General features: G+C 35.1%; 1 protein-coding gene, 1 long non-coding RNA gene and 1 pseudogene across 11 annotated transcripts; 2 read left to right on the forward strand and 1 right to left on the reverse strand.

The window, feature by feature from the left end:
* Nucleotides 1–5,472: 5,472 nt before the first annotated feature.
* LOC148694357 (receptor-like protein 7) lies at nt 5,473–8,792 on the forward strand. Its single transcript, XM_088700282.1, has one exon. The coding sequence runs from the start codon at nt 5,648–5,650 to the stop codon at nt 8,606–8,608; it is 2,961 nt and encodes a 986-aa protein (XP_088556408.1). The 5' UTR covers nt 5,473–5,647; the 3' UTR covers nt 8,609–8,792.
* A 1,230-nt stretch (nt 8,793–10,022) lies between these two features.
* On the forward strand, nt 10,023–16,045 carry LOC148694358 (uncharacterized). Of its 10 annotated transcripts, XR_015966763.1 has the most exons (8): nt 10,227–11,444; nt 11,549–11,696; nt 11,825–12,394; nt 12,537–12,569; nt 13,414–13,556; nt 13,920–14,011; nt 14,613–15,575; nt 15,784–16,045. It is a non-coding gene; the product is annotated as an uncharacterized LOC148694358 (long non-coding RNA). The 10 variants fall into 10 exon arrangements; XR_015966765.1 differs by having other exon boundaries at nt 10,023–11,696; nt 11,825–11,881; XR_015966762.1 differs by having other exon boundaries at nt 10,211–11,696.
* Nucleotides 16,046–23,012: 6,967 nt separating this feature from the next.
* On the reverse strand, nt 23,013–25,613 carry LOC148694359 (receptor-like protein 6; annotated as a pseudogene).
* Between the last annotated feature and the right edge of the window lie 812 nt (nt 25,614–26,425).

Raw genomic sequence — 26,425 nt, forward strand, 5'->3', positions numbered from 1 at the left:
ACAATCTATGATCCTTGTAAACATACACACGCAATACTTGAATCGAGTCAACAACTCGAAGGATATCACTTTGAAGAGTGATGATTCAATAATGGATAAAGGGATGGCTTCAGCGGTGTTTTTTTTAGGGGAAAGGAATGGATGAGAATATATTTATTTGAAAAATGGTCTAAAACGTTAGACTATATAATTACCCAATTAATGGGTTAATCAAGCTGGCACTTCACAATGTATAACTCCCTCATTTAACTCTCAATTATAATATGAATGAAATGAGTTGGCTAGCTAGAAATAAGACTATAAGTGATGAAACGACCATGCAATAATATCAAATAAAAAACAATAATATGGCATAGTGAATGGGAGGAAAAGAAACGGTTGCAATGAATTTGTATTTTGAAATACTCAACAAAATTCCAACATTTTGGATAATATTTGTGTTCGACCCATGGAAGAACTTACTTGTCCCTTATTTACGATTAACGTATCTTCACATCTTCACCGTACGAACATCATAATCAGAACCTTTCATTCTCTTTATCATAATCATATATGCAACAAGTCCTTCAATTCAGAGATCTTTTAATCATTCATTCATGGCAAACCAATTAATGATTTTGGTAACAAGTAACATCTTCATAATGAACTATTTATTATTTATTTTATGCATATGAATAGTTAAAAGATCTTCGAATTGAATGATGTTTTGTATGTATGATTTTTAGATGATAATAAAGAGAATAAACAATGTCGGATTATGATGTTTGTAAAGTGAAGATACGGCGGTAGGAATGAAGGAGGCGGGAAGCTACCGATTCTGGAATGCAAGCTTATCCTTGACTTTTTTTTTGGAGAAGATAAGGTCATACCAAGGTAAATTCTTTCTATAAGCCCTTATCAGACAACCAGAAATCAGACAATGACAGAGTGTCCTGTGATAGATTGATTGACGCCATTTGTTAGAACAGCTTCCATTGAGTCTCTGCACCTATCCTTTTTTATAACCCCGAAAGTCATTGTCTCCTGGTTCGTTCTTCCTGTGGATTCTCACAAGTAGGTTTCTTTATGACAAAACACAAGCGTTTCCAACTTTTATTATAATCAGAAACTAAAATTTTCATTAAATTTAAGATATGTATGAGGAAGGTGTGGCTCGATCTAAGCAGGGTCTATTTCTATTACAAAGGAAATATCTAGTAGACTTGTAAAATAAAAACTAAAATCCTCGATTGCAAGCCTGCAAATGTTACAATTCTGTAGATTAATAAACATAAAGGAGAATATCCCGATCACGTTCCAACAAACAAAGAGCGGTACTATAAGTTGGTGAGTAGTTAATTTACTTTGTCACACACATGACCTGACATTGCACGTGAGATGTGAGTGTGGTGAGCATGTTGAGCATGCTCCTAGTGAAGATCAGATAAATGTCCTAATTTGAATTCTTCGACACTTGAAGGCAACTCCAAATGCAAGGGTTATGTTCACGAAACATAATCATTTTCTTGTGGAGGGACACACTGATGCATATTGAGCACGAAATATTATAGAAAGAAGGTCCACATCCAGTTATTTAACATTTTGTTGAGATGATAATTGTTGATAAAGAGTCCCACATTGATAGAAGGAAGGACCTTGCATAAGTTTATAAGAGGTTGAGCAACTCCACATATTGCCAATTAGTTTTATGGTGGAACTCCAATTTTTTTCATGGTATCAAAGCAAGTTGAACGATTTTTAATAAATTTAGGGGCTTATTTTACCAAAATAATAATCCACAGACTTAATTTTTCACTAAAGTGATAGTTCACTAAATCGGCACTTCACCCTAAGCAAAATAATATAACATGTGTTTGTAATATATAACACATGTACATATGTGAGCACTACATGTATGATTGAAATTAGACATGTATAATGTAACTTTTTTTTTCTTCCGAACTTTATAGATGGCTTAGTGTCTGTAAAAATATTATAGACAAATTAGGAACGTTTGTATCATACCTCAAAATTAAAATTTGTTTACTCAGATAGATGTTAGCGTTATAAACATGGAATTAAACCCACTAGCTAACTCAACTGATTCAATTATACAGATGTACAATAATCGACTTGACTCTATTGATGAGTGCTCTGCGATGTTGCAATCCAAGGAATGGTTTGCGATTAAAAAGTCTACTTCTGTGGATCCTTTTGCTTATCCAAGTGAGAATATGAAGGTAAAAGAGTTCCGTATTGGTGCAAGAGAAATCTTGCAAGGGCTATAAGAGGTTGGGCTACTCCCTATATTGCCAATTAGTTTTATGATGGAACCTCAACTTTTTTCATGGTATCAGAGCAGGTTGGCCCAATAGCCACACGTGCTCGACATCACCCAATTCTTGTTGGCCATGTGTTCGGCTTGAAAATTTGTTACACGTGAAAGGGCGTATGAGAATGTGAAAATAAAAGAGTTCCGCATTGATGAAAGAAAACCTTGCAAGAGCTTAAAAAAATTGGACCACTCTTCATATTGTCAATTAGTTTTATCATATGGTGGAACCTTAACTTTCTTCAATCCAAAAATTGCGTCTTGGATGCAAGAAGGAGATGGGACGAGTAATTGTTGTTCATCAAAGGAGTACGTAATTTCGGGTTTCAATGCTATTGACGCAACCCTTGTGTTGCCCATTTGTTACTATGGCCGGAGGAACTCAAGATTTTTAAGATGCTATTGATGTAACCCTTGTGTTGGTCTTTTGTATTACTGAATTATAAATGCAATTTCTATTTTTTCTTAATGTCATTTTTAGTATTTATCATGATAAGAACATGAGTGGTAATTACTAATTAGCACTGCCTTATCATGTGGGACAAGGCAAATTTGGCCTTAATAGCTTGACTTCAACTGAGACAATTGCCTGATACCCAATGCCAATAACTAGCAACAACATTAATGGTAGACTTGTAGGTTAGCTAGAGATGTTTACCTGCAAACGACTCATATGACTTCCAAGTCTTCGAGTGATCGAGATCGGCATTTTATTGACTTCATCGTCTCCTTGTTTGGTTTTCTTTTTCATTTCTTTTTTGTCACCACTCAATGACTCATCACTCATCCCCATATTTTTTTTTACATATGTTTTGTGAAGAATAATACTTGTGCTTGCTTTTTGGAATGAGCTTATTTCTTCACTTACAAATAGTGAATTTTTACGGTATAAATTTTATAAATGGAACATTTCAATTTTTTAATCTTTATTTTAAAATCATCTCCACAAGAAAATTATTTGAATTAGAGGTCGTTTAGATCCAAATGTATCAAACAAATTAATGGTATAAGTACCAACTAACATATTTATGATAAAATGTTGATTTATTTGTTATATTTAGATGAATAAACAATATCTAATTCGAATGATATTATAGGGATGATTTTCAAATGAAGATTAAGAAATTGAACGATTTTGATTATGAAATTTCTACGGTTAAGATGCTTTATTTGTAGGGGTGTGATATCCACACACCCCATTTTACTTCTCACACACCTTTTTAATTTTCGACCATCAAATCGGATGAATTGAAGAAGATCAACGGACATAAATTATCAAGGGTGTGTGAGAAGTAAAATGAGCTGTGTGGATAGCACACCCCTATTTGTAAGTGAGAGAATGAGCTCATCTCCCAAGGAGTACAAGTATTATCTCCTTTTTGGATAATGTTTGTCCCCTCACTTACGATTAACGTATCTTCATTGTACAAACATCATATCGAAACTGTTTATCCTCTTTATTATAATCATATCTGCAAAAATCCTTCAATTCAGAGATCTTTTAGTCATTCATTCATGAAAGCCAATCAACGTTTATAGTAACAAGTAGCATATTCATAATGAATTGTTTATTTATTTTATGTATATGAATGGTTAAAAAATCACTACGAAAAATCATAAGTGTACCGAAAAATCACTACGAAAATATTTTCTTATATAAGATACTTACCATAATGAGGAGAAATTATAGAGTGGTATTGTATCACCACGTCAGTTGTGATACTTCCACTCAAAATTTGCCATGTATACAACTTATTTACAGTTGGAATAAATATTTATTTTCTACTTACAAAATAAAATTTTCAAAAAAAAAGAAAAAGAAAAATGAAAATAATTCTGCAGCCATCGCTGCTGTTGTCGACTTTCCCTTTCTTCTTCGACCTCTTTCTCTCTCTACAACTCTCTATCAAATATCAGGGTCGAAGAGAATAATGACAACTTTCAATAGATGAGAACCCTATTGATGATTTTGTGGATTTTGGTGCTGCATTTCGCAATCTGGCAATGAATTGGAAGGGCATGACCCTTTTTTTTAATTACCTGTCTAAACTAATGGTTATTTGTAATTGTAATTTATCGGGTAAAGAACTTGTTGAAGTCTGGGGAAGAGATCAAAAGGGGCGGCAGCCTCAGAGCAAGGGGTGGAATTCTGGAGAACTGCACTGAGAATACGTAGGAATGGAGGTGGTTATGGGTATTTTATTTTCTTCAAGTTTTTATTTATTTTTTAAATTTCATTTTTTATGTTAAAATAAGCTTTAATCCCAGCTGTATAACAATTGTACATGTGTCAACTTTTAAGTGGAAGTATCATGTGCTGATGTGGTAGTACGGTACTACCTAATAATTTCGAGAATTAAAAATTATAAATAAAACAGAGAAACATTAAATACATATGCTGACATTAAATAAAATCTAAGGACTAAAATCAAATTTTAATCTTGTATAAGATATTTTTCTAAACTTTATCTTATTTAAATATTAAAATCTAATTTTTTATAAAATTAATCATGTTACATCCTGCAATATATAATTAATATTGTGCACACCCAAAAATTTGTGTTAAGTGCTGAATAGGATATTAGCTAGCTTCGAAAGACTTCCATCGATTCGTCGGCCTGTCACTTTGAATGCATGGTTAGCTTTACAAGAACGTTTATGTTGATGATCAGTGGCTTATAATCTGGTTCACAAGACCTCATGCCCATGATTAGTGGAACAAAAGCTACTCTGTTTGTGAAAGAGATAGTAGCCTCAGTAACATTTTTATTAGTAGGAGTGACAACTAATTGATTGTTATGTGTGCAAAGCTCGAGAAAATAAAACACTAACCTTAAATTAAAAACTAAATTAATTAATATTCACGTACTATGAATAAATTGCGTGTATACATAGTAAATCCTACTACATGGATGAACTTCAACCCAAGTCATTAACATTAGATAAATAAGTGTAACAATAAATAAATTGAGTTAAGGAGTATATATACACAGAATTAGAACATGTATTAAAAAGATAAATAAGCGTTGAGATGAGTCACATATGCAAACGACGACTTGACTTCAAGTTTTCAAGTGATGGCGATCACCTGATTTTATCTACTCAAAGTATTACGTTCACATTTTTTAAGATCAAACCAGCGTATAGATAAAACTAAACGATCGAGTTTGCAATTATTACATGCAAACGATGAATGACTTCAAGTCTTCAATTGATCGAGACATCAATTCACCACCCACTCATCGATTAACTCATACTTTTTTTATTTATGCTTTGCATGAGTTGTCTATAAAAGCAATAAAACAATATTTCCTATAACCAGAAAAACACACTGCCATGAAAATGGAATCTTGGTTGTCCAAGTTTACCTGTTTGCATTGTCTTCTTTTGCTATTACTCAATGCTACTCACTGTATTTCATTTGTGCAGACTCAGACACGGACACTTTGCCACGCTGACGAGAAATCGTTCTTGTTACAATTCAAGGAAAGCTTTACGATAGACAAGTCAGCTTCTTATTCTCCTTTTGCTTATCCGAAGGTTGCATCTTGGGCTCGAGAAGGAGATCATAATCAGAGTAACTGTTGTTCGTGGGATGGTGTTGAGTGCCATGCGGAGTCTGGCCGTGTCATTGGCCTTGACCTTAAGAGCAGCTGTCTCTATGGTTCAATCAATTCCAACAACACCCTCTTTCGACTTGTTCACTTGCAGATGCTTGACCTCTCAGACAACAACTTCAATTCGTCTGAAATACCATTGAGATTGGGCCATGACCTTTCGAGTCTATCCTATCTCAACCTTTCACTATCTGCATTTTCTGGCCAAATTCCATCTGAAATTTCAAAGCTATCCAAACTGTCTACCCTTGATCTGTCTCAAAATAATGGTCTGGAGCTTAGGAAGTCCAACATGAGAATCCTAGTCCAAAACTTGACCAGCATAAAACAACTTCATCTTAGTGATGTAGGCATATACTCCACTGTGCCTGATATCTTGGTCAATGCATCTTTTCTCACATCTCTCAATCTAAGGTACTGTGAGTTGTATGGGGAATTCCCAGTAGGCATTTTCCACCTACCAAACCTAGAGGAACTTAGTTTATACTCAAACATAAAGCTAAATGGTTATTTTCCTACTTTTAACCAGACCAATTCCTTCAAAACATTGGATATTTCATCGACAAATTTCTCTGGTGAACTTCCTAGTTCTATCAGAAACCTTCATTCCTTGAATTACTTTGGTATCTCATACTGTGGTTTTGATTCCCATGTTCCATCTTCATTTGGAAACCTTACCCAGCTCAGTTTCCTTGAGATGACTTCATTTCATGACGTTTCCGCAGGCCAATTCTTAGTTCCTGATTCCTTGTCTTGTTTTGGAAAATTAACCAAGCTCAACTACTTGGGTCTTTCAGATAATAACTTACGGGGAAATTTCCCACGTTTTGTGGCTAATCTGACCCAACTTGCGTCCCTATATTTGTCTAACAATTCATTAACTGGTGAAATCCCTAAGTTGCTTTTCCACCTCAGAAATCTTGAACATCTGAACCTCGCCTCCAACGATTTGCAAGGAGAATTTCCTAAGTCGTTTTTCCAGCTTAGAAATCTTAAACGTCTTGGCCTTTCCGATAATAATTTGAGTGGATTAGTTGAGTTTGATGAGTTTTCCAACCTCAAAAAGTTGAAGGTACTTGGTTTATCGGACAACAGGTTATCCGTGCGTGTCAAATCTGGTTCGAGTGCTACTCTTCCAAAGTTCAAATTTCTAAAGTTGGCTGAATGCAACTTGACAGAGTTTCCAGAATTTTTGAAAAATCAATACGAATTGGGAGGCCTATACCTTTCTCATAACAACATTCATGGCCAAATACCAAAATGGCTCTGGAATGCAACTAGAGAAACTTTGTTCAATCTCGACCTCAGCTCTAACTTCTTAACAGGCTTTGAGGAAAATCCAGTCACTCTTCCATGGAAAAATCTACAACTGTTTCATCTTTCTAATAATCGGTTACAAGGGTCATTGCCAATTCCACCACAATCTATCACGGTTTACTTGGTCGGCTACAATAATTATAGTGGAGAAGTTTCACCATTGTTCTGCAACTTGAATTATCTTCAAGTTCTTGATTTGGGCAACAACAACCTGAGTGGTATGCTTCCACAGTGTTTGGGGAAGTCCAGTAGCTTGGAAATACTGCATTTGATGTTTAATTCTTTCCACGGCCATATTCCTCCATTTTGTGCTAACAAAAATAGTTTGAAATTTGTTGGGTTGGGTTACAATCGGTTAAAGGGGATGCTACCAAGATCAATGGCCGATTGCATTCAGTTAGAGTTTCTTCACATTGGCACCAATCAGATCAGTGACATCTTCCCTTCTTGGTTAGGGGTACTTCCAGTACTGAGGGGTCTCATTTTGGGGTCGAATGCATTTCATGGGATAATTGGGAAGCCTCCACCTGATCATGAGTTCCCAAACTTATGCATCATTGATTTATCCAACAATCTATTTTCAGGTATGTTGCCTTCTAAGTACATGGAGAACTGGAGTCTCATGAAATATGTTGTCGCGAACAAGGGAAGCAGGTACTTTACAGTCTCATCGAACGACAGCACAAATAAAGATGGATATTACTTTCAATTTTCATACGAGATGATAATTCCTGTAAAAGGTGTTAAGTTGACATATGATCAGACCCCCTATGATCTGAGACTCATAGATTTCTCAGGTAATAGATTTGAAGGAGAGATTCCAGCAAGTATCATTGGGAGTCTAGGAGCACTTCATGTGCTAAACCTCTCCAACAACACTCTCTCTGGTCAAATCCCCTCATCTCTAGGGAACTTGACTGCTCTTGAATCGTTGGATCTCTCTCAAAACAAGCTCTCAGGAATGATCCCCGGTAGTTTGGCACAACTCACTTTCCTTGGGTACTTCAACGTGTCGTATAACCATCTTTGGGGGCCTATACCACTTGGCCGACAATTTGGTACATTCCTAGAAGATTCATACCAAGGAAACTCAGGTCTGTGTGGAGAGCTTTTGTCCAAGAAATGTGAGGCTTCTGAGAGCTCGAGGCGACCGCCACGATCAAGCTTTGAAGAAGATGAAGAGGTTGGGTTTCCATTTGAGTTTGACTGGTATGTAGTCTTGCCGGGAGTTATTAGCGGACTAATAGTGGGAGTGGTTGCTGGAAACACATTGGCAGACAAGAAGCATGAATGGTTTGTGGAGACATTCAGCAGGAGGAGAAAGCCAACAACCGCAAGGGCGACGAGGGGACGCCGAACTTAGCTTGATGTGTCTACCGGCTAGAGAAATGTTCGGGCCTTCAAGGCCAATGTCATGTTTTTAATGATTTCTGGTGCTTCAGCATATGTTGTTATGTTATATTACAATAATGGGGTTCTATAAGTTTGCTTTGTATAATATTTCTACTTGATCAAATTCAGTGTTATCAACTAAGTAGTTGGAATTACGTTTCCTGTTTCCATTTGCTTCTAGGTCAAAACTAGCAAAAGTGTCGTGCTCTGCTGTGGGTTTTAAATTCGTAGTTTATAGCAAATATGAATCATTTCCCTAATAAAGAGAGAGTTTGAATAACAAGTACATAATAAGCAATTGATACTCAAAAGCTACCAACAACTTAACTGCATTCATAAACACATATATCACTATACACATAATAGATACTTCTGAAAATTCCATAAAATTACAAATCAACCCATTCATTTCTAAAATAACTCTTTAAGTTACATTACATTTTATTTACTTTGCATTCAAAGCATAAGTGCAATCCAAATGGGAGATTTCTAAGTTACAGTTATATACATTTCCAAAAGTTTCCCACATTGATTAGTCGTTCATTCTGCACCTGCATTTTACTAATTCTACATTAAGAGTTCTATATACAACTTAGAAAAGAAGATTTTAACAACTACAAGGACGGACAGTAACACTGCATGACGGTGTTATGATAAAAAATGATAAACAACATACTAAACAGAAGTGATGTTTTAAATCTGGAATGAATGCATACCTGAAGAGCTGATTTCAAATTGGCAATCCCTTTCCCATCTTGGTAACATTTCAAAATCCAAATCAGAAAATAAAACAAAATTGAATGAACTATGAAGAAAATTTATTCTCCAACAGAAAACTCAGCGCTACACAAAATCATTGAATTGGAATGAAACTAATGAGAATAAATTGAACAAAACCTAACTCAATTGAAGCTATTCTCTGAAAATCTTCCGAATCAAATTAATAAAACAAAAATAAAAACTTTATAAAGTTAGAGATCATAAGAAAGCATATTAAAGCAGGCAAAAAGAGACGGAGACAGAGCATCAACTAACAGCAGATTTCCTCCAGACTTGCTTAAGAAGTTGAGTACAGATCTGTCTTCTAATGCAAAACCATAAAGTGAGTTGTAATCTAAAGGCTCCTACCTTAAAATTAGACGTATTTATCAAATATATCATTTAATAATCCTCACGCATGTAATTATCCTAAATAATCAAATGCGAAACATATATCATAATCTTCGGTTGAGAAAGTCAGTTTGTTTTATGGGGTTTTCACTATTTTCAAAATCAATATCAAATTTTGTAAGGATGAGAAAAGAATTTACCTCTGGGAAAGTCTGAACGGTTGTGGCTGTTGGTAGAATCGAAGAGATTTTAGCAGATGAGGCGAGGAGGAAGACGGGGAGAGTAGAGGCAAGCAGCATGGTGAGCGTTTTAGCGGTGAGAAAAACGATGTGGGAACTGGGAAGTATCTAGAGAAACGGTGGGTTTACAAATTGGAAAGATTTTTTAACATGCCCAGAACACATGATGTAAGTCGTTATATGTTTTTATATAAATAGTAAGATTTTTGTATTAAAAAATTAATAATATAAAGAATAAAAATTTTCATCGCTTATATAATAACATTTAGTGTACCACTTATGTTATGAACAATAGAAAATTTCTCGACAAGTTGAAGAGGCATGGCCTTTTTGGCCATCTTACAATGTAGCTAAAAAAAATAGCACTGAAAAATGATAGTGAAACAAGGGCTTTTTTGTCCTTCACTGTACTTAGAAACTGTGTTTATTTTCCTTATTGAGCTTTAGTATAGATAATTTATTAGGGCTTTTCACGTGTAAATTCTCCATAAGACCAACTTCAGTTTTTGGACCCAAATTCAAATTTTTTTTAGTACATTGATATTTTATACTAAGGGGAGATGGAGTTTGGCTATGTCACATAATGAGCAACCTAATTTGGTATCGAATTCACCATCCACGAACTTCGAACTTAAGACCTCTCACTTTCAAGTGAAGAGGAATATTAGACCGTAGTACTGAGACCCCAAACTCAAATATTTAAGTTTACTAAAAAACAAAATTTAAGTCTTTAAACAGTGAATGTTACTCAAGACCTAAATTTCATGACTTAAAATATTACTTTAATCTAAAGAAGGCTTTTCAATTTAATAAGTGTTTTTCTCAATTTGTTTTGTTCTGTGCATTTCAATTTAATTGTTTTTCTCAAATTTTTTCGTAATTTGTTTTTCTCAGTTTCGGTGATTTGAACACCTAAATCATGTTCTGTTTTTTATCATGTTGATTCAAAGAATGGCCCTTTCTCCTGCCAATCATTTGAACCTAAATGATTAAAAACAGTTCACATTTGCTTCCATTTCCAAGTTGTCATTTGGTTTAAGGTTTTGTAATTTGCTTTGCTTCTGTGCATTTCAATTTCAATGTTTTTGTCAATTTGCATTTTATTTGCATATTCCAGCAAAGATAGATATTTTTTGGCCAGCCAAAAGTATAAAATGTCAATTTATTGGAGGTGCTTTTCATTTTGTGATTTAGTTTTATTCCAAGATTTGTTAACCCAATTGCCATTTTACATTTAAGTTAAGTTTATTCCAGGGTTTTTCATTTATGCCTCTGTTACTTTAAAGCTTCATGTTTCTTTAAACTTCGTGTTTTACAAGAATCTAGGGCACAGATGAAACCGTGCCAAACTTGGCATTTGGTCATTCAAACAATTGAATGAAAGAAGAAAATTATGGCAAAAGTGGTTGTTAATGAATCTGGATTCATATGGTTGTTGATTTGAAATTGCTTTTCACTGTGAGCAGGGTGCAAGTGGTTAATTAGTTAATTGTTTTCACTCAAGTTCTGCTGATTGTTCAAATGAGTTTTAATCACCTAAATCATGTTCTGTTTTTAAATAGGGAGGTTACTGGGATCTGTTTTCATAAGTCCCTTTATCTCTCGATGTGAAGCCCACAAACCAATTAGTGACGGTTGAAAGCCTCAAACATTGCGGGCGCGAAATGGAGGTACAGTGGCGGTCAACAACCGCCTCCATTGTCGATGACGGTATGTTGAATTTCTCGAATTTCCCTTATTTGGGTTTCCTCTATCCTTTTTGCGTTTGATTGGGAGTTTATAAATTAGGGTTCTTGGGGATTTTAAGGTTTTCTGACTCCTTTTTTTTTTTTTTTCAGAAATTGCGTTGTATTTCTCAGATCGGAGCTGTTACGAGTGGAGGCAAGCTAGAGCTGGTATAGATTACGAATATTAGTTTTGCATAGCACTGTAAGTTTGATTGGTAAGGTCATCCTAATTTAAAAAAAAACAGCCATCTTGCAATTCAATATTAAAGGCCCTCATTCAAATATGAGTTTTGCATAGCACTGTAAATAGTGTGTGTAGTTGCAGAATTCCTATTTTGATTGGTAGCTTTGTTGTTTTTTGTTAAGTTGATTTGAATTTATAACGAATTTACTTATTTTTTAGTACAATTATTTGCTTTCTGGTATTTTGAATCTTTGGATGGAGTTTCCGCATTTCATTCACTATGTAGTATATGTGACTGATTATGTTTTTGGTTAAGGATTGGGGATTTTGGGTGATTAGGTTTTAGTTTCTAGCTTTTGGGTTTTTGGGTATATTTTGTGAGGGAGAGAGAGAGAGATTGGAGATCCAATCGCAGCGACGAATTGAAGAAGATGAAGATCATAGTGATGAACGGAGACGAACAGACCCTCTCCTTAGACATCGATCCTTATGAGAATGTAAAACCCTTACTTTTCACTTCAGCAGAAACCCCCAATTGATATTATAGTTCTTTCGATTAATTTTGAAGTTCAAGTTCTCCTTTTTTTTACTTGAATTTTTTTTTTTTTTTTTTTTTTTTTTTTTTTTTTTTTGTGATAGGTTGAGAATGTGAAAGCTCTGGTAGAGGTGGAGGTGAGAAATTTAATTTAATTCATGATTTATTGTTGTTTTTTATACTTTATTTTTGTGGGATTGTGCTGTTTTGGGGAAAACAATATTAAATTGAAATAAAGTTTAGGTCTTTCTGTAATTGGGATTTAGACTAAGAGATGAAGAACTGAATATGATTGTAGAATTAAAAGTTCAGAACTTTTTTGGTTTGGAAGCTAATTTTAAATTTAGTTAGCTGATTAGTTAATAGAGAAATGTATAACGAATGCGTGATATGTTTTTCGACGCGTTTGAGCACACATGGGTGCTGCTTCATGCGTTTAATTGGAGGGGGGGGAGGGGTGATGTCGGTGTCACAAAGAGGTTTGCATGGTTTGCAGTCACAGGGGTGGGTGTAGGATTTCAGGAAGAAAAGGGGGGGGGGCCTGAGCGGTGATGCTCGAATTGTGGGGGGGGGGGGGGGGGGGTGTGTGTTTCTGCGTGTGTGGTCTTTAGTGAAATATGGATCCATAACAGCTTTAAATTTTTGCTTTTTACATGCTTTACTACTCTCTAATTGTTCAAGTCTGTCAATCAACTGATGGGTTTTTCTTTCAATTCATGAAAAGAAACCATATCTACGAGAAGGCCATGCTGTGTTGAAACTCTAAATTTCACTCTTTAGGCCCTCTTTGACTTGAATTCATAGCCAGTGTGACTGCTTTTGCAAATTGAATTCTTGGCAGAAGGCGTTTAAATTGGTGCAACTTTCCACTTCTTGGTTCTCTAATCCTAGGGTTTTGGTTTTTTTTTTTTTTTTTTTTTTTTTTTTTTTTCTTTTCTCTCTCTTCCTATGTACCCTGATCCACAACACCACAAACAACAGCACCCGCAACATCAGCAACAACACCCTCAACATCAGCAGCACCACCCTCAACATCACCACCGGCCCCAATGATGCGTCAGCCGTCAGTATGGCCCCTGTGTATCACAACCCGCCTGTGCTCACTCCTCTTCCTCCTAATGATGGTTTGTACCAAATTATGCCTTTGTCTTTGCTATTTTGTTCTGGTTCTTTCCTGTTTCGGTTGGAAATTAATGGAGAATAAAAGAAAACAATTTGAATTGTGGGGAAGTACCTAAACAAGAATTTGGTTGCATTATACTTATTTTGTTGACTGGGATTTTCAACTTTAAAGTGCATTAAACCGTTAGAACTGGTTTTGGATCTTGAAGTTATTGAGATTTGCAATTTAAAAGGGTGGGCCAGTGAGGCCAAGGGTGTAAATGATATTTGCAAATAGTGGTTTAATTTTGTTAAGAAGTTTAGTGCAGAATTTAATGAATTTTCCCTTTTTTTATAATGAGTGACAAATGGTTTGTTTGTTGCAGCTCATGCTGACAGTTTTCTTGGATAAAAGATAAGAAAGCTTGCACAGAGGAGAGCAGTTGATTATACTAGCACTTTCGTGCGATATATGCAGGTAAAGTATTCATTTTTTTTTATACTTTTGTTCTTCTCTCTTTGACTTTCCTACCGTCATCATTTCGGCAAGCAGTCATCCTTTAATTTGACTGGCACATGTAATTTTGGGTGTGCATTTATTTGTTCATTTTTCTATGTTATATGAACCCATATATTTTAAAAGTTGTCATGCGATATGGTCTTATCTCTTCTTAAGGAAGGGACCATCATTTTAACATCTGTTCCGGGCCAGTAAACAGTCCAACAGACCTCCCTGGAACGATCCAACCACAACCCCTACAAAGTGCAGATCAGAACAGCAAACACCACACTAAAATTAAAAATAAACTCCAGTCCAGATATTAAACTCACAAAAGAAAACTATGTTATGTCCTTTGGATATGTCTGTTTCATTTTAGGTGTAAATAACCTTTTTAAGGATTCAGGTTGTCATTGTCTCTTAAACTTGCAAATTTATATTAGTGATCAAGTATCCTAAAATCATTTATTAGTGTTCAGTTACTGGTATGATTTTTCTTTTTTGTCAAAATGGTGAGTTTCTCAATACAGTTTTAATTTCTTTTGCGAATAATGTTTGTAAAAAGTGTGTTTTTATTTAGTTCATTGCAGATTCTTATTCTTTTATTTCGTTCCCCATTCATGCTTTCAAAGATAAGAAGTGCAACGCTCTCTCCAATCATAGTGTTTACTGTAATGAACAAATTGTTGCTGGTTGGGTTTTGTGTTGTTGCGAATTTACTTGAGATCCTCACTTGATATCCCATTTATGCTTCCTGTGCTTCCTTCTGCATAAGGACCAACCCTGGACATCCATTACTCATAGACTTCCTCTACTTTATAGCAGGCTGTGCTACCGAATTTGAGTTAATTTCTGGTAACTTTTTTTTAATTGTTGAATTGGCTTCTAATTATACATTTTTGCCTTTTTTATTTACTGAGAAATTGATGAAATTAGAATGGAAAGTTATTTATTTGGTCAAAATAGTTGAAAATTCACATTGCTTATAGCAATTTTATTGGTTGAGGTAGAATTTGGTACTTTTCCTTGGGATGCAAAATTTGTACTATAATATTAACTGGATATGCTCTTACTTTGATCTACCTGTTTAATGGGCAATAATCTAACTATCTGCTGAGTTGAAATTAGTCAAATAGGTTCTTTATTGACTGGGTTTAATAGGTTTTTGGTGGCATTTTTTATGAAGGTAATTTTTTGGTGGGTTTTGTGTTTACTGTAGTGACTTTTGGGTGATTATGTTAGTGGCGTTTGTATTGGGTTTGGGCTTGATGGGGTTTTTTCTTGATGATTGGTTATTATTGGTTATGAACTTACTTTCTTGGATTTTTTTATATTTTGTTAATTAAATGTGATGTTTTTTTTTTTTTTGGTGAAGAATTAAATGGGATTTTGTGTAATGTACCACTAAGATGGGTGCTTTGTTTTTGGATGGTGAGAAATGGGGAGGAAAAGAAGCTGTTTTCATTGTTGTGTTCTTTGAAATTAGAAGAGATAAAGATGCAAAAGGAGCCACATGAACGTATGAGAAGAATAAGAAAATGCAGTTGAGTTTTTTTTTTCTAACTCATTCAGTTTCCAATATTTTATTACTTCCCGTTTGGTGAAATTCATTCCAATCATATGTTTCACCACCACTACGTTCTTTTCTTTTACTTTTCCATTGGTTGTGTCATGTTTGTTTATATTTTATCAATCAATCTGTTTGGTGCAATTCAAATATTTAACTACTGTTGCTTTCCCTTTTGACGCAGGAGTGTTGATGGTAGGAGTTTAGTGGAAAGAGTTCTCAAGCTGATTCTGCAGATTAAAGGATTGACAGACGCTACCGACAGAAAAAAGTTAATTGAACCACTCACTGTTTGTTTGATCTCTTACTCCCTATTTGTTATTTATTTTTTGTCTATTTTTTAATTTTAAATTCCATATACTTAATGTAATCCACACGGTCAAGAGAACCATGTCTTCTTCTCATATATATTTTCTACAGTACATAGTTTCCTTCAATTTTGTTAATTCGTTTCTTCTATTTTCTTTCCATTTTTATGAACAAATTCATATCTTTTATATATCCTACACACACCATAATGATCGCGAGATAGTTTAATCTTTCTCAATTTCATTTCTTATGATCACTCCAATCATAGTGTTTGATATGGTTTTGAAAAGTCTTCAATTTCCTTCTACTTATGTACAACTTTCGTTTATTTTCGATGCACAAGAAATATAAAGGAATAAATTGGAAAGTCAATGTTTTCTCTTTCTCTTTTGATTGCTTTTGGCATCAGGAGCATATCTATTTTTGTACTACTTTGGAATTGGATTTTTGAAGGATCATTCTTATGCACGTATTTTCTTTTCTCTTTGATTCTTATACAGGGAAAAATGATTGGATTCTTTATATATCGTTGCGTCCCTTTGTGAATTGTGTTTTGCATATATTAAGTTGTCTTCTCCCCAATTTTAAATATTTGGAAGTGACCCAAGAAGGGTTAAGATTTCTCTAAGCTTCCTATGTAATAGTGTCCTGAATGCATATGTACGTTTGTTAAATTGGGGCAGTGAGTTCCGCAACATACTGGTGCTGCATATATTGTCACACTTTTAAAAGTTATATTTCTCAGATATATTGGGAATTTAATTAGTTTTATGTCATTTTCGTAGGGCAATTTAGTAGAGATTTTGCACATAAAAGAAGATGCGTGAATCAATACAATTAACCTAATAGTGTTTTGGTTCAACGTAAAGACTACTGCTAGGGCACTCAAGTCATTTTCTTAATTTATGTGCATATATATATTATACGTAACCAGCACATGTTTTCAAAGGATGTTAGTTAGTGTTCATGCTTTGCTGATATTTTATTCTGTTCTGTTCATTTTGATTTTGTTTTTCAGTTGCGGTTATAGGATTGTTGTCTCTTATTTTTTTTATTTATTTATTTTTTTTTTTCCCTCTGTACAGCTTTTCTAAAATTCAACTGTTCTCAATTTGGTTATTTGAACCGAGGTCAGTTAGGCTAACTGCTTTTAAAGTTGAATGGTGCTAACTGAATATAATGTGTTCATTCTTCAGTGTGTGCGAGTGTATGTGTATGCAATGTATGTGAGTGCATACAGTGTGCAGTGTGCCAACTCACTTGTGCAATGTGTTTATATGCCAGCTCACTTGAATGTATATAAAAATAAAATTAAAAACTGTTTTATCTTATTGACCTTATTCATTCATGTATCCCTTTGCTCATAATTGTGTTGAATTTATTCAACATAAATGTGTTTTATTCATCCGATGACACCTGAAACAACAGGTTCTTGCAGCAACGTGCGGGCATATTTTCTCGTATTAACTATTGTGGAATTGCTTTAACCCTATTTTGTTGGGAAAAGATTTTTTGTAACCTTGAGTTATGTTATCTTAATTTAATTTTAAAAATATTTTAACAAAAAAAAATTTAAATTTTGACAAAAAATTCAAAACCAAACAAATCACGCCAATCAATCACTTAACCAACCAAAACTTCAATATAGATGATAATTCATAACATAAACTAAAAATTTAAACACTAATTGAAAATATAAATGATAGTTCATATAAGCTAAAAGTATTCGCTTTGTCCTGGTGATGGAATTGGAAAATAATTTTTTAAAGTTGATCGTCTTAAAATTTTTATTTTATTATTTTGATGTTGAAATTAAATTTCATCCGTTGGATCTTTATTCTATATCGTGGATTTGAAGAATTAAAAAATATGGACCATTAGATCAAAATAAAAATAAAAAAAAAGAAAAAACAAAAAGGAATTTTAATCTAAAATTTTACCGCGCATGCACCCTAATCCCACCAGAAGGTTTATGGCAACCTTAGTGGGGAAGTTTCCTTTCCAAAAGTACCCTTAAAAGTTACAACAATCAGGTTCAATCTACTTTTGATTAGCTTTACAAATTTGTGAGATTAAGTAGTTCATCAGAATTTCTCCAATTAACTCACACAACCTGGGTTTTAAACCAACCTAAGCACAGATTCAAACCATTGTCCAAAAACAGCAAGCAATGCAAACCATTAAGCACATATGCAATTTATATAAGTAATACCTAATTGCACATATTATGAATGTTCATTGTGTGGTTTAGTTCAAATCCTCTAGCCTCATACACAACCCATAAGAGCCATTTGGAAACCAAAACAAACCCCCCTTGCAATTTAGCTCACTAACCCAATTGAATCAAAACAAATTCAATCAGGAAACAGAAAGTTAAGAACAGCCCAAAAACCAAAAGAAACCCACTTGTAGTTTTAACTCACTAATCCATTGAATCAAAACAAATTCAGTTAGAGAAAAACTAGAGTCCAAAATCATACATATATATTATCTAAATGTAAACCAATTCTTAGCTAATTAACTGAGTATACCAAAGAATCAAATTATACACAAATTCTTAAAGTTTGGCATCCCAATAATCAAATAAGGAAAAACAACAATGTGTGTACTGCATGTGCTGCATAAGTGTGCGAGTGCATATTATATTGCCGAGGAAAAACAACAATATCTTCCAAGCAATAAAAAAAGGTACAAGTGTGTGAGTATATATTGTGTGTTGTGTGGGTATAAGTGCATGACAGTGTTTGTGTGACACTGCATATACATAAACTTTACTCCTCATAAAAAGAGAGAAAAAAAGTATATATAAAGAATGAGGAACACAAACCTATCCAAACAATAAAGATTCTGTAATAGGTAATAGCTTGCAAAACACCAAAAACTAATAGTTAGAAAAATGAAACATATATCAAGCAGATGAGACGAATTTGTAAGTCGAAAACTCCACCTATAACAGCTATACTAAAGCATAAACATTCATGAAAACTCATAATCTATAGCTAAAAAGCACAAAGTATTTTTGCGGAAATATAAAGATCCCTTTTGTGCCCCAAACCCCCATCTGTCCTCTCTTCACCTCCCTCCATCTTTACGTGTGATTTTTTTTTTTTTTTTTTTTTTTTTTTTTTTTTTTTTTTTTTTTTTTTTTTTTTTTTCTGATGTTGGAATTTTGATCTATGGAGTTTAAGGCTCTGAAATATAGTATGATTTCAGAGCATTTGACAATGTAGTTGTAAGCAAGAAAGTTAATAACTATAGCGGGCATATGAGAGAGAGAGAGAGAGAGAGAGAATAGAGGCTCGTGAGGTTGTAGGTGGAGCCAATGTATCCCATATAACCACATTAAACGTGGATGCAAATGTAAATATCCGAGGCAATGTTTAAGAAACTTAGAAGATAGATTATTATCCATTAATCGATTGATGTAAAGAGAGCAATAAGACATTCAGCGAAAAACTAACATCAACTTTTTGCAACCAAACAGAGGAATCCCAACAAAAAACAATGGTCCTTGACATAGGAAATGAACTCATCGCCCCAACAGAAGCCTACAGCACTAATCCTGAAACACCTTTAATTCTTAAACCTTCAATCACTACCTTTGCATGTTCGATTGCTCTCCCCGGATCATTCTCTCAGGATCCGTCGGCCCAAGCAGTCTTGGCCAATCAAACTTGATCTTGGGGTTAGGAACAAAATATTCTTTAACTTTCCATTTGATTCTTTGCAGTAGCAGCCATGGAAAGGCCATATGCATCTGCATCCATGGCTACTTCTTAGACATTCTGTTGACCTTAAAAATTACAAAGCCTACGTGACGTGCAGACCGAGTAACTAATGAGTCAACTACGTCCTTCGGTTGATACGGGGTGTGCCAACTCGTCGGCTGGGTTTGGCCGAGGAGTACAATTTGTTGATGTTGCGTTGAGCGCGTTGCTGACTTCTTGATCTTGCGATTGCGGCCGAGAAAGGAACAAATCTCGACCTTCGGGTTCTCGAGCCTAAAGACAAGGCTGCTAGTTCTGCGAAGTTCACGAATCGTCGGCACCGGATTCGGTCACAGTGATTATATTTGTAAGAGTATAAGCACGTCAAATCGACATCAGACTATATGGACACAAGTACTCAAATGAGATGTATGTCTTGATGGTAAATGTGGTTCGACCGTCAGAATGCCAAACTCCGAAACTCACTTGTGAGTATCCAATCATAAAATTACTCGGCGTTCAATGCGCCGAATGTCGTAACTTGTAACACCTTACTTCATCGGGAAGGCTAATAAGATGACCTCTGCCAATAAGGATTTGGAAACCCTTCTCGACCGAGACTTCGGTAGGTAACCAGTCAGCCTCGACACAGTGCTGGTTAACCAAACTGAAGGTGCTCCTCGGTCGGCTGATTCTACGGCAACAGTGTTGTTTATCCAAATTGAAGATGTTCGTTAGTTGCCTCCACAGTGTTGTTTATCCAAACTGAAGATGTGTCGGCGGAAAAAGAAAATAAAAAATCTCAAGATGTTTGAGAGGTTTGCTCAGGGTAGTTGTGTGTTGAATTGGAGAGGGCCTTTCTCAGCATTCAAAGCCTTGTATTTATAGAATTCGTAGTGCTCCATTGCCGAAATAGATTTTCCCAGTTCAACTCTAACTCTTCTACATCCAGATATTGTGATAAAAACCCTTTGATAATATCACTTCGCCTTAGTTAAAGAGTCAATGCCATGCTCCAATTTGTATTATTATCTTAACATATTAATTGGAAAGATAATTAATTGGAACGACAATTCACTTCCCAAAACAATCACCTTACTTTTCTCAAGAATCCATATCCCCCACATGTTGCAGATGCCTATCCAATTTGCAATTCAAATTCATCCCATCTGCAAGTTTCCCATGCATACATGAAGACCACGTATCCCAATAATTTTGATCAAATTGTATTGCCACCTTATCACCACCACGTGTAAAATCTTTTCCCATTGTTCCACGTGGCTTTGTACGCAAGTCCATTCAACCACATACCCAATGCAGCCAACTAGATACCAAGCTGACATCCATCACCTAACCTTATTAGGTTTCCTATTCACCATTATCTTCGTTTTGTAGATCCACGTTAGGCCATGTGAAGTGTCTAAGAATCTGTATAATTTATTTTGTATAAAAAAAAAATTAAGATAATTTATTAAAAGATAATTATTATGATTAAGAACCATAATATTATCTCTTAACAATAGCAAATTATCCTAAATTTCTTATCCGATGATTAAGAACCATGCTTACTCAACGGCCTCGATCGCTTGGACCGATGGTGTAAAATCGGGTCCAAACACATTCAAGTATTTTTTGAATTCTTGCTGACCACAATTACAATTTCGAATTTGAAGCTCTATGAAATAAATAGAGTTTTTAAACACAACCCCAAAGCATAAAGATTTGAAAACGACTTCTCACCTTTTTAATCAGCTGAGGCAGGCATGTGTTTCAAATCTCAATCACTCTCTGCTTTGGTGAAGGCCGCCCACAATATTAAAATGATGGTGCAGGGCAACTAATAGGCAGTAACCCTACACGTAGGCTGACCGAAGGTAAGGGGCAGTAAGGCCTTAGCAGAAAGGCACCTTTTCAATGGCAAAATTGGTAAATAATGAAAGATTTAATGTGATTCACCCCTTGCCCAAGACAATCACACGACATTGAAATTGTGCTAAAAAGGAAAAACTAGAACACTTGGATTAAGAAGTCCATAAAAACAACAAGAAAAGCAAGAGAAAATGTCACTTAACTCTTTGAACAAAACAACAAGACTTCCCAAAATGCTCTATTATTTCCTGTCATTTCCCTTACAGTCTTTCTGCAACAAAGCTATCCTTTGTAATTTTTAGAAGCTCTGCTACATGTTCTTGTGCAGTATCGATTTTCTTTGTAAACATTCAGTACCATTTCCCTTGAAGAAAGTTTTTACATTGTAAACAAAAGAAGAAGTGCTTAACAAGGCAGCAAACCTTGCCTGAGCCTCTTTTGTTTACATTTCTGTGTAGTAGATCTGGCTTTTATGTGTTTTCTTTGATCCTTATGATAATTTTCAATGCTTATTTCAGGGCTTTACATTCTTAATGGTGTTGAACTATATGCTTTTACTTACCTTGTTGCTGATTAAAGTTGGTTTCAAGAAAGTTGACAATCTTAATGAACAAAATCTTCCTATAAATTGGTATATGATACATGATCAAAAAGTCCTTGTTTACAAGGCATAGAAAAGAACTTTTTACAGACTTAACCTATCTGTAAACAATCATTTTGAATTAAGAAGTCTAAGTAAATTGTGGCGCAAGTAATCAACTTATCTAAAGACTAAAAAGACAATATATTAAACAAAGATAACCGTGGCATGCTCAGATCTCCCTTAATTTTGATTGTGAGCCTAAATGCCTACCAAAGATCCCACAAAGGCACCTTTCAAACTAACTCCAAACTCATGATTCAGAAAAATAAGCGGCAAACCTTGCCTATCAGGCAAGAGAAGAGGAGTTATGCGCAGGACATTCTAGCCCAAGCAGAAAGAACTCTCTTATTTTCTCGCTTGCTTTCTCTGTCCTTGAAGTTGTGCAAGGCCATACCATCGATAGGACCTCACCTTTAACCAAACAGGCAATCTATATTGAACAAAATTTGTTAAAAAGTTAATTTTGATTTCCCAAAAGAAAAAAAGCGAATTAAGAGACTCTAAAAATCCAAGCAAGTAAAAAAAAAAAAAAAAAAAAAAAAAAAAAAAAAAAAAGAAACCCTTAGCGGTATGAGTGAAATTTTATTGGAAACGGAAAAAAAAAGTTACACCTAGTCAAGGGGGACATAAACTTTACCCCTCATAATACAAAGAAAAGAAGAAAAAGAACATGAAAAAAAAATGGTGACATAAACCTTACCACTCCAAAAACGAAAACATAAAAAATACAAGTGAAAAAGGATGAGACGTGAAACCTAATCTCTCTAAACCCAAACCAAAAAGGTCAAAACCTAGCCACTTATTGTAAGATACCAGCATGAGCCAGACCACACATAATAGTACAACAAACACTACCAACAGCTGCAACATGAATTTCAATAAGGACTAAGTCCTTTGCCCCCTCCAACCTCTTTTGGCTAGTAACTGCCTCCTCCTCTTGCTAAATGTCTCTACAAACCATTCATGCTTCTTGTCTAAAAAAGCGTTCCCGGCAACGAATCCGACAATTAGACCACAAAAAACTCTTGGAAGAACCATGTACCAATCAAACTTAAATGCAATTTCAGGGTCTTCATCTTCTTCGAAGATCGAAGGTGGTGAGGATGTTGAGGTCTCTGAATCCTTGCATTTCTTTGACAGAGGTTTTCCACACAAACCCGAGTTTCCTTGGTATGAATCTTCCTAAAATATATTAAATTGCTGGCCAAGTGGTATAGGTCCCCAAAGATGGTCATGGGATACATTGAAATACACAAGGAAATTGAGTTGGCCAAATTACTGGGGATACTTCCTGATAGCTGGTTTCCAGAGAGATCCAATGATTTAAGAGCTGTCAAGTTCCCAAGAGATGAGGGTATGAGAGCACTGAGAGTGTTGTTGGAGAGGTTTAGCAAATGAAGGCCTCTTAGTTTCCCAATGATACCTGCTGGAATCTCTCCTTCAAATCTATTGCTTGATAGATCTATAAGTCTCAGAAGATAAGGGGTCTTTAAATATTTCAACTCAGCTCATTTGGCAAGAATTGTGATCTTGTATTGATAGATATAAGTGTCATTAGTTGCGTTGGTTGAAGATACTTCAAAATAAGTTTGATTGGTTTCATTAACAAATTTCACGAAATTCCAGTTCTCCAAGTAGTTAGAGGGGAACATACCGGAAAAACCATTGTGAGATAAATAAATGATGCATAAGTTTGGGAACTCATGGTTACTTGAAGGCTTCCCAATTATTCCACGAAATTCATTATAAAGCAAAATGAGAGCCTTTAACAGTGGCAGTTCCCCTAACCAAGATGAAAAGATGTCTCTGATGTAATTATTTCCGAGATTAAGAAACTCCAACCGAGTGCAATGAGCCATAGATCTTGGTTACTTGGTACCTTCCCCTGCAAATGATTGTCGCTTAAATCTACCATTCTCAAACTATTTTTGTTTGGACATAGTTGAGGAATATCTCCATCAAAAGAACTGTTCGACAAGTTGAGTACTTCCAAAGCACTAGAGTTCCCCAAACATTGTGGAAGCATACCACTTAGGTTGTTGTCCGCCAAATTAAGAACTTGTACATTCATGCTGCAGAATAGTGGCGAAATATCACCATTATAATCATTGTTTGCAACATCATAAGTTATGATTGATTGGGGTGGAATTGGCAGTGAACCTTGTAACAAGTTGGACCTTATTGCAAAAAACACCAGATTTTTCCATGTAAGAATGGGTGGATTTTGGTCAAATGACTCGAGACCTGTTAAGACGTTATGCGACAGAGCCAGATTCTTTAGAGTTTTTCTAGATGTATTCCAGAACCATTTTGGTATTTGGCCATGAATCCTGTTGTTAGAAGAGTTTAGGTTGTACAACTCGTCCTGGTTTTTTGAAAACTCTGGAAACTCTGTTAAGTTGCATGAAACCAACCTCATAATTTGAAACTTTGGAAGAGTAGCATTCAAATTGGGTTTAATTTGCAGAGAAAGTTGGTTGGACGATAATCGAAGTTTCTTTAAATTTTTGAGGTTCGAAAACTGATCAAATTCAACTAATCCCCTCAACTTATTAAATGAAAGGTCTAGATAAGTTAATTGGGCCAAATTTCTTGTAACCCAATATGAGATTTGACCAGTTAGTTTATTAGTACCCAAGTTTAGTTGCATAAGTTATGTCAAGTTAGCAAGAAAACATGGGAATTTTCCCATTGAGTTGGTAGACTCAAGGCCCAAATGATCAAGTGCAGTTAACTTTCCAACCCAAGACCAGGAATAATCAGAGAGTAAAGTTTGGTATTTTGTTGTGAAAATTTCTTTTCTAGGCCAATACAATGGATCATAAAATGAAGATATGTCAAGGTAAAAGAGCTGAGTAAGGTTTCTGAGTGAAGATGGAACATGGGGATCAAAATTACAACGATAGATGCCAAATACAATTAAGGAACGAAGATTTCCGATAGACGTAGGCAGTGGACCAGAGAAACCTGCTTCCCCAACGCTCAATTTCTTGAAGGAATTGTTCCTGTTAAAGTTAGGAAAATAACCTGTTGGCTTAAAGTTCTTGTGAACATAAAGAACCTCTGAGTTTGGTAGATGGAAAACACCAATAGGGAACTCCCCATATAACCCATAGTGGGGAAGTTTGAGAGATGTGAGGGATGATGTATTGACAAAGTTATCAGGAAAAGTGGAGAATATTTCTACTTAACCAGATGAAGTTGTTTTAAGTGGGTCATGTTTTGGACTAGGATTCTTAGATTGGGTATTATCAATGTTATATAGACACCATATCGAGTGAAAAATTTATCATTGTATGACAAATCAAGGAAAGATAACTTTGATAGCTTCGAAATTTCAGATGGAATCTGGCCCGAAAATAAGGACTATGAAAGGTTGAGATAGGTTAGACTCGTAAGGTCACAACCTAATCTTTATGGTATTTGAGACAAATTGAAGTTGTTATATGATAACCAGTAATGTTTTATCCTCTCCCAAAAATGCATACTTCAAATGTTCAGGAATCGGTTTAAGCTCCAATTTGGGTGCCTGAATCACAGAAGGAAGAATTTTTTCATTAGAAGTAGGAAGAGAAATAAAATAGGAAGAAGACTTACCATGAATTGGTGAAAGAGACTCAAGGGTTGCCACTGTCTGGATTAATTCTTCTTCAATGTGCTTAGAATAATTAAGTTTTATATGTGTAATGTTATGCACTAACGCCTTCTCTAAATTGTCTTGTCCCACACCTTCATTAAAACAATCCTGCATAAAATAGTCAAACGCATCAATAGACAATCAAGATTCAAAATCACTAGGGTACTTCATAGCATTGAAGATTTTGAACTTGATGCTTTCTCCATCAATTTCCATGGTTAAAGTACCATCGTAAACTTCAATCTTCGTACGTGCCGTTCTAAGGAATGGTCTTCCCAATATAAGATGAAGTGCAGTAGGCATAGGGTCATGTTCTATCTTAAGAACAAAAAAGTCAGCGGGAAAAATATGCTCATTCACTTGCACAAGTACATCCTCCAATAGGCCTTTGGGATATCTATTTGAACGATCTGCCAATTGGATTACTACCTTTGTTTCCTTCAAGTCTCCAAGGTTTAGTGATTCATACACTGAACATGGCATCAGATTGATGGATGCCCCTAAATCACACAATGCTCTCCCAAACTCTTTCCCTCAATTACAGATGGAATGGTAAAGCTACCGGCATCCTTCAACTTCGGTGGTAGCTTTCTCTGCAAAACAATTGATACTTCCTCGCTTAATGCCACAGTTTCTTGATCATTGAATCTCCTCTTGTTCA

This window comes from Pyrus communis, chromosome 9, assembly GCF_041283825.1.
Source record: "Pyrus communis isolate YQ-2024b chromosome 9, ASM4128382v1, whole genome shotgun sequence".
Lineage (NCBI taxonomy): Eukaryota > Viridiplantae > Streptophyta > Magnoliopsida > Rosales > Rosaceae > Pyrus > Pyrus communis.

Bases quoted from the DNA above. Each gene is read 5' to 3' on its own strand.
- LOC148694357 (XM_088700282.1), top strand. From the start codon at position 5,648: ATGAAAATGGAATCTTGGTTGTCCAAGTTTACCTGTTTGCATTGTCTT.